Below are 13,612 nucleotides of genomic sequence, written 5' to 3'. Positions count from 1 at the left end.
GACGAGTTGATGGGTGCAGCACACCAACATGGCACAAGTATACATACGTAACAAACCTGCACGTTATGCACATGTACCCTAGAACTTAAAGTATAGTAATAAAAAAAAAAAGAAATTAGAGATGGGTGAGCAAAAGAAAAAAAAATTGAATATTTTTAGATACAATTTAAAATCCGTATAAATATTATTAAATATTTCTATGGATAAACAAACAAACAAAAACGAAAAATAGAGATTATAACAGTCTCACAGTGTTAATGAAAGGATCACATACTTTGTCAGCTGGCTACAACAATGAATAATAAATTGTAAAGATAGTTATCCACTTCTATAAAATGAATTGTTCTAAAACCTAACCACTCAAAACAGCAAACATTTAGTATCCCACAGTTTTTGCATCTCAGGAGCCTGGGCATAGCCTAGCTGTGTGCATCTGGCTCAAAATATCTTACAAGGCTGTGAACAAACTGTTGGCCAGGGCTGAGGTCTCATCTGGAGGCTGAACTACGAGAGGATTGAATTCCTAGTCCCATCACCTGAATGTAGGCAGAATTCACTTCCTCAAAGGCTGCTGGACAAAGGGCTCATGTTCATCCATGGTTGTAGGCTAGAGGCCTTTCCCAGTTCTTTGCCATATGGTCTCCTCCTTAGATAGCTTATAACCTGGCAGCTGGCTTCATTCATAGTAAGTAAATGAGGGAGTAGAATAAGGTGGGCAAGATGAAAGCAACATTTCAAAAGTCATCACCTTTTCAAACATTTCGAAAGTCACCACCATATTATATTTGTTAGAAGCTAGTCACTAGGTCCAGTTCACTTTTAAGTGTTCAAAGTTACATTAGCGTATAAATATCGAAAGGCAGGGATAATTTGGAACCATTATAAAGGCTTCCTAACTACAGTAGACTTATTTGTATTAACATAGTTTTACTGGAAATTGATTATATAACAGTAAATTGCTTACTCTTCACTTATATATAAAGTTAATAAGCAGAAAGACTTTTATTTTATAATATTTTTGAAAATATGACAAATTTTAAAAACAAATGCAGCCATTTGATTAATAAAACAAAAATACTCATTTTGCTGGATAATATTTTCTAGCTATTTTTCACACTTTTTTCCCCCAAACACCTAACATATATAACAGTGACTGAGATTGTAAGAGCAATTTATTCCAATAATTATAAAGAAAAAAAGCTATAAAAAACAGAAAGTCCAGCTCCTCAATATTTTTCTGTGATTTTAAGCTAGATAACATAACATGGTACAATGATCAGGACTACACAGAGATGGGGCAGATTGATCACTATAAATCACTGTCCCTATTGATGCTACCCAATCAATGATATCACAAGATTTGATTGAGATGAGGAAACAAGTCAAGAGTTGAAATAAATAGGGTTTAAACACAGGCAATCTTACACCTGAGTCTGTGCTATTAAAATTGCACTATATTTTCTTAATGTCTCTTACTACCAAGAAATTTTCTCCATTTATGATGTGGTATATGTCTCACTATCTTACATTTTAAGCTTGAACTGAAAATGTATTTAGCATTACTTTTTATTTTATATTTCACGTGTGTGTGTGTGTGTCTGTGTGTGTGTGTGCGCGAGCACACACATAGAGAGACAGAAGAGACAGAGAGAGAATAGATGAATAAGTTTCCCAACCAATATTTAATTTGGGCTCTTTATTTACGGTGTGAACTACTTAACAGGACAGAAACCTGTGTTCAGTATCAGTTTTTCAACACCACTGTTGTATTTCCTCTCAAGACAGAGTACCATGGAGAAGATATGCCCTGAAATATCTAAAAAACAAACAAAATATATGAAGCAACAATTTTCAAGACACTAGATCAGGGAATGGTCAATGATCTCTGAAAAAGAGTAAACAAAAGAGGCGAGGCATATTGATAAAACTTGAGAGAACTTTCAAACCACAGCATAGGGAGGAAGAATCCAGATGGAACCCATCTGACTCCCTGAGTTCAGGAGACAGAACCCAGAGCCCAGGAAGGCAGATATAGTTATGCAAAAGCAAAGTAGAGAGAGGACAGCTGCATGGAACAAGAACTTTCAAGATGCGCAGAGAATTGTCGTTGAGTATCTCCTGCCTATTTGTCAGAACACTGTGAGAAAACTACCATATGCCATGGAAAATAATCACTCAAAAGAGATAGTACTGGGCTTTCACAAACAGCTGTAAACATTACCTGTTCCCACCAGCTAGGCTGGAAAAGATTCTGATGGGATGAGTCATTGGGTGGAGTGTGGAGAATAAAGCAATAATTAATCCTAAACTGGGTTCTCTTCTGGTCTTCTTTAACAGATCTCCAAAGTAAGACCCAAAAGGAGAAAATTTTCTCCTATAACTTTGAAGGAGCTGATTCCAGCTATTAGTCTTCAAGTCTGTCAGCTGAAGTTCCAAATATCATAGAACAGAGAGCAGCTGTCTCCTCTGTGCCTCATCTGAATCTCCAAACCCAAAGAGAAACCACTAGACACAATAAGTAATTAATGTTGCTTTAAGCCTAAGGTTTTGGAGAAATTGGTTTTTCATATATAGATTATTAACCCAATTTGCTTTTTAGTTCATAGGTCTTTGAATTCGTACAGGCAGTATTCAAATAGCTGTCCATGGACATAACTGTAGATGACAAAACACTAAATTTTTAAGCCTAATCACATTACTGAATGAGACTCTTGGTAGTCTTAGGAGAGGTAAGTGTGTTTTGAATATAGAAAAAAATGTGAATCATTCGATCAGAGAGTGATCTTTGGTAGATTTCTGAGGCAATGAGCCCTATGAATGGGAGCCTTAGTGTATCCATATCTTTATGTAGCTAGTTTCCTTCTATGTCAGACAATAACAAACGTGATGTGAGTAAATACTTCAGAAGCACATAAGCACATTAATGTTTACTCAGTCTTGATGCTGGAAGTCTTGAAACTAAAATGTAAAACCATATTGCCTAACCACCTGGAGAATGAAAAGAATACATGTAGACAGTGATCCACCCATCTCAATCATTCCAGCCTGTTTGTTTTTGTCTGAGAGCCCAGACATGTGAGTGAAGCCATCCTAGATGATCCAGCCCTAGCTAAGCAAATGCAAACCCAAACAACACCAGCAAACCCAGACAACACCAGAAACCCAGAGAACTGTGAGAAGTAATAAATCATTGTTTAAAGTCACTAAATTTTGGAAACGGTTTGTTATGTAGAAAAGGACAATGAAGTCTCAGAAAAGACCCCAATGTTCATAAAACCTCAGTTTTCTTCTTTTCCATTTGCTTTCCTTATAAATAGAACTCACCTATTTGATGTGGATTTTTCTTTCATTTTTTTGAGAATTCATTTTTTCTGGCTTACCTATTTCCTCTGGAAATTCAAGCTTGTCATCCGCCACCGTCAGCTTCTCACAGCAATGATTCCCGCCAACTCTGTTCCTTTAAAAGTAGGTGAGATGAGGAAGAGCTCAAAGTTTTGAAAGTTTTCTTCTTAAATTTTTCTCAAATCCATTCTCTGGATGTCTACAAATCATGAAGTCTCCCAGATCTTTATTCTCATCCCCATAAATCCACCTTCAAAAATGCTGCCAGGGTGTCCTTCTAGAACAATAATTAGCTTAAAAGTTTTCAATGGGTTCTCATTCATGTCTGACTAGGTCAGGAAACAAAATTTTACTTAGTGCTCACTAAGTGCTTGCTCAGCACTATGCTAGGTGCTATGCATACAAGTCGAATAAGCCAACCCCTGCCCTAAAGGAATTTATATTCTAGTAAAGGTAGACTGACAGGTAAACAGATATTCTTGCTGTAATGTGAAAATGTTAAGGTGGAAGAAAGCACAGAGGGGGAGAATTTGTCAAAAGCTTAGAAAGTCAGAAAAACTTCCTGGAGGTGTAACACTTGAGTTGTTTTAAAGGCTGATTGAAATTAGCCAAGCAGTGAATTGAAATGGGCTGTCAGAGGGGACAGCATAAACAAAGACGCAGAATCATGCATGAATAAGCAGGCCCCATGTAGAGAACTAACCACAAACAGTTTGGTGTCTTTTGAGGTTCAATTCTGAGAGGTGGTATAGGGGAGTTAGGTCTCAGAAACGGACAAAAACAGGGCTCTGCAAGGTAGTATAATAGTACCCCAAAGATGTCTATGTCCTCATTTCCAAGACTGAGTATGTGACTATTTCATAGCAAGGAGGAATTAAGATTGCTAATGGAATTAAGGTTGCTGATCAGCTGATACTAAGATAGATAAATTAGCATGGATAACCTAGATGGACCCTACGTAATCACAAAGATTCTTTAATTGTAGAAGAGAAGGAGGCAGAGGTCTGAGTCAGAGAGAGATTTGAAGATGCTACATTGCCAGATTTAACCTGTGAGGAAGAGGCAGCTTCTAGAAGCTGGAAAGATCAAGAACATAGGCTGTGATCTAGAGCTTCCAGAAAAAACACAGCACTTCCAATACACTGGTTTCAGCCCAGTGAGATTCGCTTTGGACTACTAACCTCCATCACTGTAAGATAATATATTTGTGGTAATTAAAGCCACTAAGTTTGTGATGATTTGCTAGCAATAAGAAACTGATACAGACACCAAGTAACAGAGGCTATTATCCTCTTTGTGCTGAGGGCAGTTGGGAGTTTAAAGTGAGGAAGAGAAACGGTCAGTTTGCCATCAAAAATCAAATTGATACAAGATGGATTGTTGGGATAGAGGGTGGCAGGGAGATGTTATAAGGCTGTGGCAATGGTGCAAATAAACAAACAAAGAATGATTAGCGGCTTAACCGGGAGAGTAAAGTAGGAGTAGATAGAATGAGGCAAATTAATTTTAGTGATAAAATTAGTGAGACTTAGAGACCAACTAACATGGTAGATAAGGGGAAAAAGAAGTATGTAGAAGCATTCCTTAGTTTCTGGCTTGGGTAGACTTTGGTATTGTCACTGAGATGGGAAATGCAGGAAGAAGCCTTTACTTTTTTTCCTGTTTTGGTGAAGGGTGTGTGTGTGTGTTGAGATTTGAGTAGATTGAATTTAAGATGACTGTGGGATATCCATACGGAAGGTAGCAATAGATTATATCCCAAGCTTAGATTTCAAATTTAAGAGTCCTAAGCACATGTGTGAAATTACAACAAAGAGAGCAGAGTGCACTGATTAAGAAAACAGTCTCAGGAGCCACCATTTAAAAGCAATTGTCAGTCTTCCTCAATCTTTGAAAAATAAAGGGTAATTATTGATAAGGCTATTACAATAAATAAATGTTTAAAAGGATGTTTAGCACAGTATATGTAAGTTAGTAGATTCCCAAGAAATGGTAACTGTTATTACTAGTCGGGCCAGAAATAAAAGAGAACAGCAGTGGACCAAGGAAAGTATGGTCTAAACAACAGGTGGGTTAGACACATACTGTCTCTGCCCTCAGAATACCCCCAGTCTAGTTAGCTTCTTACAGGCAGGGGCCATATTTTACTCACGGCTGCGTCCTATCCAGTGCCTAGCTCAATGACTGGCCCAGAAGGGTCAAGCACTTTATAAATTTTGGCTGGATGGTTGAGGAGAAAGAGTTAAATAGGATCAAGCAGCAGGAGCAGAGAGGAGGCAGTGGGAGAGTGGGAAAGAGCGCTAGAAAGGAGAAGGAAACCTAGGGGACAGAGGAGGCAGGAGGAAGGCAATGAACCCCTGAAGCCAACGCGTCTGCCTTGTGGACCTGGTGTGGGAAGAAGTTGTGGGAGCCTGGGGTTGGGGTGTGGCCCATATGCGGGAAGATGTAGAAAGGGCAAAAACAATCACTCGGGAATTTTTATTGAACGGAACAGGGCTCCTCGGAGGCCGGAGGAAATTAACCAGTTAGCCACCAACAAAGCTTATACTTTTTCGTTAGGATTGGCTAAGGGGTGATGGTTTCAGAGAAAGCTGAAGTTTCAACTGTGCTCCTCTCAGATCAGGCCTCTAGGACGGACTTTCCCAGCTCAGAGGGCGCTCTAGGCACTAGCGCTAGCCGCCCCTCAGGAGGCCACCGCCCTTCTGGGACCGCTACCATTGGAAGCCTGGAACGTGGGGGGCGGGGCTGCGGTCGTTGGGTTCTGGCCATTCTTGGTCAGGTCCGGACAGAGGGACAACGGGGTGCGAGAGAAGCAGAGCGGGGCGGGTGAGGAAGAGGCTGAGGGGGCCCGTGCCGGCCATGGAACTGTACCTCGGCGCCTGCTCCAAGCCTGCCAACGTCGCCGTCACCAAGACGGTCGCCAGCATCCTGGCTGCGGACACTCAGCAGTGCGGAGACGTGAGTGGCCGCAAGCTGGGTGGCGTTGTCCTCTGGCGGCCGCAGGCCTGCTGGGGAGTGGGGCAGGGGTCGCCACACGCGGGTCGCGAGGCTCCCAACTGTCCCCCTTCAGGAGACTGCCCTCTTGCGGCGCCCGGGGGCGGTGGCGGTGGCTCGGACTGTACTGGCCACAACTGGCAGGCGCGGGACGCCAGGAGAGCTGGTGACCAGGGAAAATGGGAGGACTTCAGGGTGCCCCGAACCCTGATTGTGTAATTCTTCGGAGTCTTTGGTTGCAGTGGAAGTAGATTGGTCTAAACTAAACGAATACTGTCTAAAAGGAAAGACAAAACTCTCCAATTGTGTCTGACAGGGCGTGCACAAAACCCACTTTGCAGGGGTTGGACCGGCTCAGCTACTGGACCTACCTCTCGGGGTCAAGCTGCCTGTGATCCCAGGAAGCCATGCTGTATTCTATACTACGAATTTCGGTGAAAAGGTGAACAAGTTTTTATCGTCTTTCTTTCCTTTACCCTTTACTACTTGCTGTTCAATTCAGAGGCTGCATCATACAAAATCCATTAAAGGAATTTGCATCAACATTTACAGGAAAAAAAAAAAATCCCACATCTGACTGAAGGTATTGTTTAGAATGCATATGAAGCACTTTCATCTAATATGGTTTGAACATAATAATAATAATATAATAATATTCCAGAAAGTTTAGATTCTTAGTCTTTAATTTACAATTCACGGTATGATATTAATATTCCTTATAATAAAACTTCATATATACCTATATAGTAAGTTTTGATGTACTTAGAAACATGTTTAGAAGGTGAAAGGTGTTATGATTTTAACTGACAGTATCTTGGACCAAACTCCGTTTACAGGAAACATTATTTTGTTTTGAGTTGAATTCTATTTTACACATAAAGAAAAATAAAAAAGAACCAAAACAGTGGGACTTAAAATGAGTTAATGTGTTTAGTACTTTAACCTTACTTTAATGAAAGAAAGCCCTGCCTCAATGAGGAAGAGACTCCATAATTTGCCCCAGCCTTTCCATACAGTATTGTTTCCAACTAGAGAGGCTCAGCTTCTTCAAGTTGAGTCTTTCACACTTACCTATAAATACCGTGCTAATACTTATGTATTTTGTCAACTTTGCCCCCAAACCTGGCATACCTTGTCTTCTTCTCCCCAGTCTATGAATCTGAGCTATCAAGACTCTCTAAACTGTGATAGCCCCGCATTAACTTATTTTTGTTTAGAGTTCACATTGCCCTTGATTTGTATGATCTCACTTGTACAAACCATACTTAATCATACTGGATTATAGTGTGTACTTCCCTTAAGCCTTTTCATGTTTTTAGTCCTCAACACCACACCCACCCCCAAACCTCCCCAGTCTTTGACTAAGTAGTCAATGCTGAAGGAGGTTTAGTACATTCTTGTTGACTGGTCGCTTTTATCAGTTTTGCAAAAAGTTCTACAGGAAAGAATTCTAAGTGGCCCACTTACCCTTACAATGTCTATGATGTCATCAGAAATAAGTAGAACCCCTTGGTATTTGATACTTGCATAATGTCTTATTCAGTTCAGGCTGTTATAACAATGTACCATAGACTGGGCGGCTTAGAAATAACTTATTTATCATTGTTCTGGAGCTGGAAGTCCAAGATCAGAACACCAGCATGGTCAGATTCTGGTGGGGGCCCTTTGTAGTCCTTTCATTATTACCTCCCTGCATGGTAGAAAGAAGGATGGAGAGTTTTCTGTGGTCTCTTTTATAGGAACATTATCTCTCTTGATGAGGACTCCACCCTCATGACTTAATTATCCCCTAAGGCCCCAGCTCCTAAGGCCATCACATTGAAGGTTAGGATTACATATGAATTTTGGGGGCATACCATCAATCTAACACACTAAATAAACATGATTTCTTGAAACAAGTTTTGTTTCTGAAAAAAGTATAATTGCCCTTAAAAAAAAAACTAATCTGTTCTACTAGATTAGAGCAAGTGAACTACAAATATACCAACTTCACACAATTTGAGTCACAAACACAAACTAACTTTGCTAAAACATGCTTGAAATTTATTCCATTACAGGTGATATAATTCCTCTTTAGTGTGTAAACTTAGAACTGTGACTTTTGTCTCCTCCCTCAAATATATTCTTTTTACTCTATTGCCATTTTCTCTGTCGACCATTAATTCACTTGTCTACTACTTTTCAAAAAGATGTTCTCTCTATTGTTTATTACATTAATTCTCCCTAAATTTATTCATTTAATGATAATTAGGCACCATACTAGTTTCTCTGAAGAATTTTCTCTTTCAGTGTACTCTCCTTCATGAGGTAATGGTTAATACTCACATTTTAAGAGCAACCAGTTATTTTAATTGTCAATAGACAGGTTACTCTGGCTCAAATGAGTGGATTTGTTTAAAGGCGTTCTTAGTTTACAGATCAGTAGCTCAGTTTGGTCTTGAGAAACATATGCTAAAAGTCACAGCTAAAAGTTAACATTTTTAAAAAGTTTGCAGCTAAATGTCAATATCTGAAAGAAAATATTCAATCCACTCCTTGACTTATTATTATTGATTATTTCCCTTCCAGGAAAGATCTGGGCTTTGCATGTGGAGTCACTTAATTCAAGACTTTCCCCGTTATGAGTTCTTTCTTTGCCTTCTCAGGAGAGCATTGATAATCAGGGAATCTAGTTTTCCGATTAGGCTCCTTGGAAGGAATTAAAGTTTAATGTTAAACAAGAGGTCAGAAACTTGAAACTTTTAAATGCAAAGGAATAGCTAGTATCTTATTTTGTTCCTCTCATCTACCTTTTACCCATATGCAAAGCATTCTCCTACCTACCTTTCGAGAGTTCTTATTAGGGTCCAACCCAGCCAGACTCCATAGTGTTCAGGAGTTGGACTGCAACTGTGGTTACAGCTAGACTGGAAACAGAGGTCACAAATTGGTGCCTCCAGACATGTCGGGATTGGTGCTTAGTGTTGTTGTAGTATAAATTGAATTTCATACCTGCAAGCAGGGCAGGTGCTCTCTGGTTTCCCATATTACCCACATACTCCAATTATCTGTCTCCTGAGCCAATTCCTGATTTAACATTATTTTGAACTATTATAAAACTTACGTTTTTCTGGCCCAGCAAACTTAAAACAGAAAGGGATGTAAAAACATTAACACAATTTCCTACTCTCATTCTCTCCTTTTTCCATTTCAGAGGTCCCCCAGTAAACCATTATCACCATCCTGCTATTGAAAAACTAACAGAACTCAAACCAAAAACTGACTTTGCTAATGTTTTAATTCATGGTGAGATTGAATAATACAGCTGTTTTCTCTAATGCAGCAGATGTAGAAACATGACTAGTAACTGATTATCTTTTCCTCCTTTTATATGTTAATGACTATTGCCTAAAGGCGTATTTGGTCTTCACACAAATAGAAAAACTTCAATTTCTATCAATATTCATTAAAATTGATTATTTAATACAGTGAACTGAGTAATATAGACCTTAGGTATTCTTCTTACTCTAGCACTCAGAGATTGTTGGTTTCTTGCATTAGAAACCCCAAGATGCAATGACTCTTTAACTCAAAATCGTTAACATAAAAGTTTTGCTTCTACTATTTGTTAAAGTTATTTTCATAAATTTTGATGAAACATTTTCTGTTTTGTTGTTCATTTTAAGGTGATTGAAATACAATCATACTTACTATTAATTCTTTTATGTTTTGAATAGAATATTTTGATTTGAGAGAGGGAGGAGGAGAAGAGAATCCTAGTGTTGGCTTTGTACCTTAAAACAAACTGTATGAAAAGAAATATATTCCCTTTCTTTTCCTCTGCTCTTTTCTTATTTGGCTGAGAATCAGGGGCTGAAGAGGATTAGAGGAGGAACTAATTGGGTGAAGGTGAGTCTTTGGGATAATTTGCAGGTAAGGAGAGAGGAAGGGAAAGGCAGGAAAGCATGCCCAACTCCAATTTTTCTGTGGCTGTTTTTCCTCACTTCAGATTCTTCTGGTACATTTTATTTTGAATGAATGTTCTAATCATTTTAATCGTTTATTTAAAGTGAAAAATGCATTAATTTTACATATTTTGGAATCTGTATTTGCAGCTTTTTCGACCTTCTTATGGTTTTAACCTGACTGATCCCTATTGTCGACTTTTGGAAAACCAATATAAAAGCCTCCATGATCCACATTTAAAAGCATACTATAAGCGCAAAGATATTTTGAAGAGATTAAAGAAAGGTGGCTACATCACCAGCAATAATAAAGTGGGTTGAAAATCACTTTTTTTTAAATCAATTAAACCCTTTAAAACATGATATAAATTTGTTTCTATATCTCACTTGGGGGGCCTGTGTCACTTTTAACTTAATCATGAGAATACTTAATAGGCAGTTCTATCAATTTCTCAGTATTTGAATCAAGAGAAATCAGACAACAGTTGTTGCTAAATGAAAGTACTTCTTCCTTCATGTTTTTTCTTTGTAATACCAAAAGATTATTGACAAATAATTTGAGAACACAAAGATATGTTAATTTTCCCACATGTATTATAGCCTTCTTTCTCTGTCTTTAATGGCACTGTATACTTGTCAAGAATTATGTTCCATATATTTTTAAAATCTTGAGATGAAATAGAAACTTAGCAAAATTCAGTCTGTTAGAACCTTCATAGAGTATATCCTTATTGGAGTTGAACAATGTTATTACACTTAAAATTATAATCCAATTACAGCTAATTGAAATTATTACTGTGATAACTCTAATTGTATGGACTAAACTCCTTTTACAATATAAGTAATGTTAATAAAGCAATATGTACATATTTTTTAGAGACAGGTTCTCACTTTGTTGCCTACACAGGAGTTATATGGTGCAATCATGGCTCACTGGTGCCTGGACCTCCTGGGCTAAAGCTGTGTTCCTGCATCAGCATCCTGAGTAGCTGGGACTGCAGGCACATGCCACCCAAGCTGGTTAATTTTTTTTTTTTTTGGAGATGGGGTCTTGCTATGTTGCCCAGGCTCATCTCAAACATTTCAAACTCCCGACCTTAAGAGATACTCCTGCCTCAGCCTAAGTAATGTTTTTGGATAGAAATTTCTTGCTGATTAACAAATGCTGAGAGATACTACTTACAAGATTGTTAGCAGTTTATTACTCTTTATGCCAAAATGTCATTGAATTTTATGTCACTGCTATTAAAGTGATTTTTAAATCAATTTAATGATTTTTAAAATCAGTTTAATGATTTAAAGAATATATTTAAAATATTTATATATTATTAACATAACATTCTTTTAAATATCCATGCGTTTTCCGTTTTGTTTGTAGGTTGTATGTACCTTGAGAGAATTGAATAAGTACAGGCAATATCTTACCAGTTTAAAATTAGACTTTGAGAGAAACTATCTAAGAGAACAAGTAAGTTCAATACTTAAATTTGGTTTATTTACACAAAGTTTGGAAGAAATTCTTCTTTATATGTAGAGTGTTCTTTTAATCATATTTTGACCCTTTGTTATTGACAAAATAATTGAATATTTTTTCCAAGTGAAAATTTAGAGTAGGAATAAACAGTATTTGAATTTTGCTATATTTGGCCAAGAATGGGAAAGGGACTGGGTCATCTATCAACACACCAGTGGTAGCTGGCATAATTCAATAATTAAATTGCTAGTCAGATATATTGTTTCCCTCAGAGCTAAGGCCAATAATAAACATCTCTTGTGGCAGAAAGATTCTTAAGTTGAAAGCTAAAACAGTTTGAGCCATAGGAAAAGAACAATAAATACCTGTAGTGTTCTACAGTGATTCAAGAATATGTACACTCTGTGTTTGTACTCATACATGAGCACCTGTAATCATTCAGTAAAAATGTTGTTCTTGAATGTGAAATAGAATGACTGGGTGTAGAGTGAATGGTTATGGATAGTGACTTCCTTTAGATTTTTGACTCAAAGATGTGTGTATGTGTGTGTGTGGCTGTGTGTGTGTGTGTGCTTGTGTGAATTCAGATTTTAGGGTCAGGAGGTTTGGATCAAAATGAGAAAAGTGTATTTATCTGAGTTTTTGCAAATGTATGCCCTAAAGATAAAAGGGTTAAATACAAATGAGAAAGACTTCGCTATATTTCTAAGTATTCTGTATTCTCCCCACTTCATTCTGTACCCAGTGTTTCTTCTCTACTTCCTGCATATTTTTATTTATCTTATTTAGAATAGGTGGACAAATAAACTGAAATGTTTACCTTTTATTTTCAGAGAGATAGATCTTAATTTTGGTTTACTTGTCTGTGTCTTTAATGGATTCAAAATAGATGTAAATGCAATTAAACAGAAATAAGCATTTATAAAATATAGGAATTTAAATGGTTTTATTTTGGGGAAATGTAAAAAAAATTATGTATATGTAACACACACATTTCTTAAATAGAGAATACTTGCAAAACAACTGCATAACGTACCGGAAAACAATCAAATCCCTCAACATTGTGATGTTGCACAAGTCCAAAACTGGTTGTTAAAGGAGGGCAGTGAATCTATTAAGGACCAGGAGCGGCTAATGAGGCATAGGTAAGATTAAAGTTGATGCACATTTTATGTGTATGTTGTAGAACCAAATAACCTGGAAAATGCTAGAAAGAATTGAAGACAATTTTTTAAGTACTAGACACCACTCTCCTGGATCCCTCAGAGTGGAGGGGAAGTAAGTGAAACCAAGAGGTGGAAGAATTTTCTACCAGAGGAGTTAGGGTTGCTGGAAGCCCAAGGAATAAGCCAAACTGGTTATTGAAAGAAAACCTAGATTCAAAATCTTTCTATATTAGAAGAGGAAGAGAAAGGATCGTTAACACATGCCTCAAACAATAACATTTTTTAAAGAATCATCTTTAAGAACTGACAGCATTTTTTGAGGAAGTTAGTGCAAAGTCAAAAAAAGTAAGTTTGGAATAACTGATGCCAATATATAAATATGTGTTGTCTATAAAAAGGATTCTAAGCTCATTAGATATGACTCAGTCATATTCAATCATGGCCATTCCATGGACAAGCCCATTTCTTAGGAAGTAAAGGATGTTATAGTTCTTTTTCCTGCACTAGGGATGGGGTAAGGAATTGGGCTGACTTTTATTACCTGACTTTTATATTCATTCCACAGTTTCATTACGTGGTATTGTTGCCATATTACATATTGATGTACCAGAGATCTAGACTACAGATGAGAGATTTGTTCAAGGACTTGTAAATTACAAGGAACCCAGTGCCCGCTTTTTCTTAGAGAATTC

At 37.6% G+C, this 13,612-nt stretch overlaps 1 protein-coding gene across 1 annotated transcript in view; it reads left to right on the top strand.

The window, feature by feature from the left end:
* Window positions 1–5,939: 5,939 nt before the first annotated feature.
* The window catches only part of FSIP2 (fibrous sheath interacting protein 2), a 96,254-nt gene continuing 88,581 nt past the window's right edge, over window positions 5,940–13,612 (top strand). Inside the window, exons 1-5 of the mRNA XM_011936506.1 lie at window positions 5,940–6,300; window positions 6,653–6,778; window positions 10,431–10,592; window positions 11,659–11,748; window positions 12,760–12,899. Of these exons, the coding sequence (XP_011791896.1) occupies window positions 6,202–6,300; window positions 6,653–6,778; window positions 10,431–10,592; window positions 11,659–11,748; window positions 12,760–12,899 (617 nt within the window). The 5' untranslated portion in view covers window positions 5,940–6,201. The remainder of the gene's footprint in view (window positions 6,301–6,652; window positions 6,779–10,430; window positions 10,593–11,658; window positions 11,749–12,759; window positions 12,900–13,612) is intronic.

Source organism: Colobus angolensis, unplaced genomic scaffold (genome assembly GCF_000951035.1).
Source record: "Colobus angolensis palliatus isolate OR3802 unplaced genomic scaffold, Cang.pa_1.0 Scaffold153, whole genome shotgun sequence".
Taxonomy (NCBI): domain Eukaryota; kingdom Metazoa; phylum Chordata; class Mammalia; order Primates; family Cercopithecidae; genus Colobus; species Colobus angolensis.
Note: the sequence above shows the minus strand (reverse complement) of the source record. Positions and strands in the feature narration are given on the sequence as shown.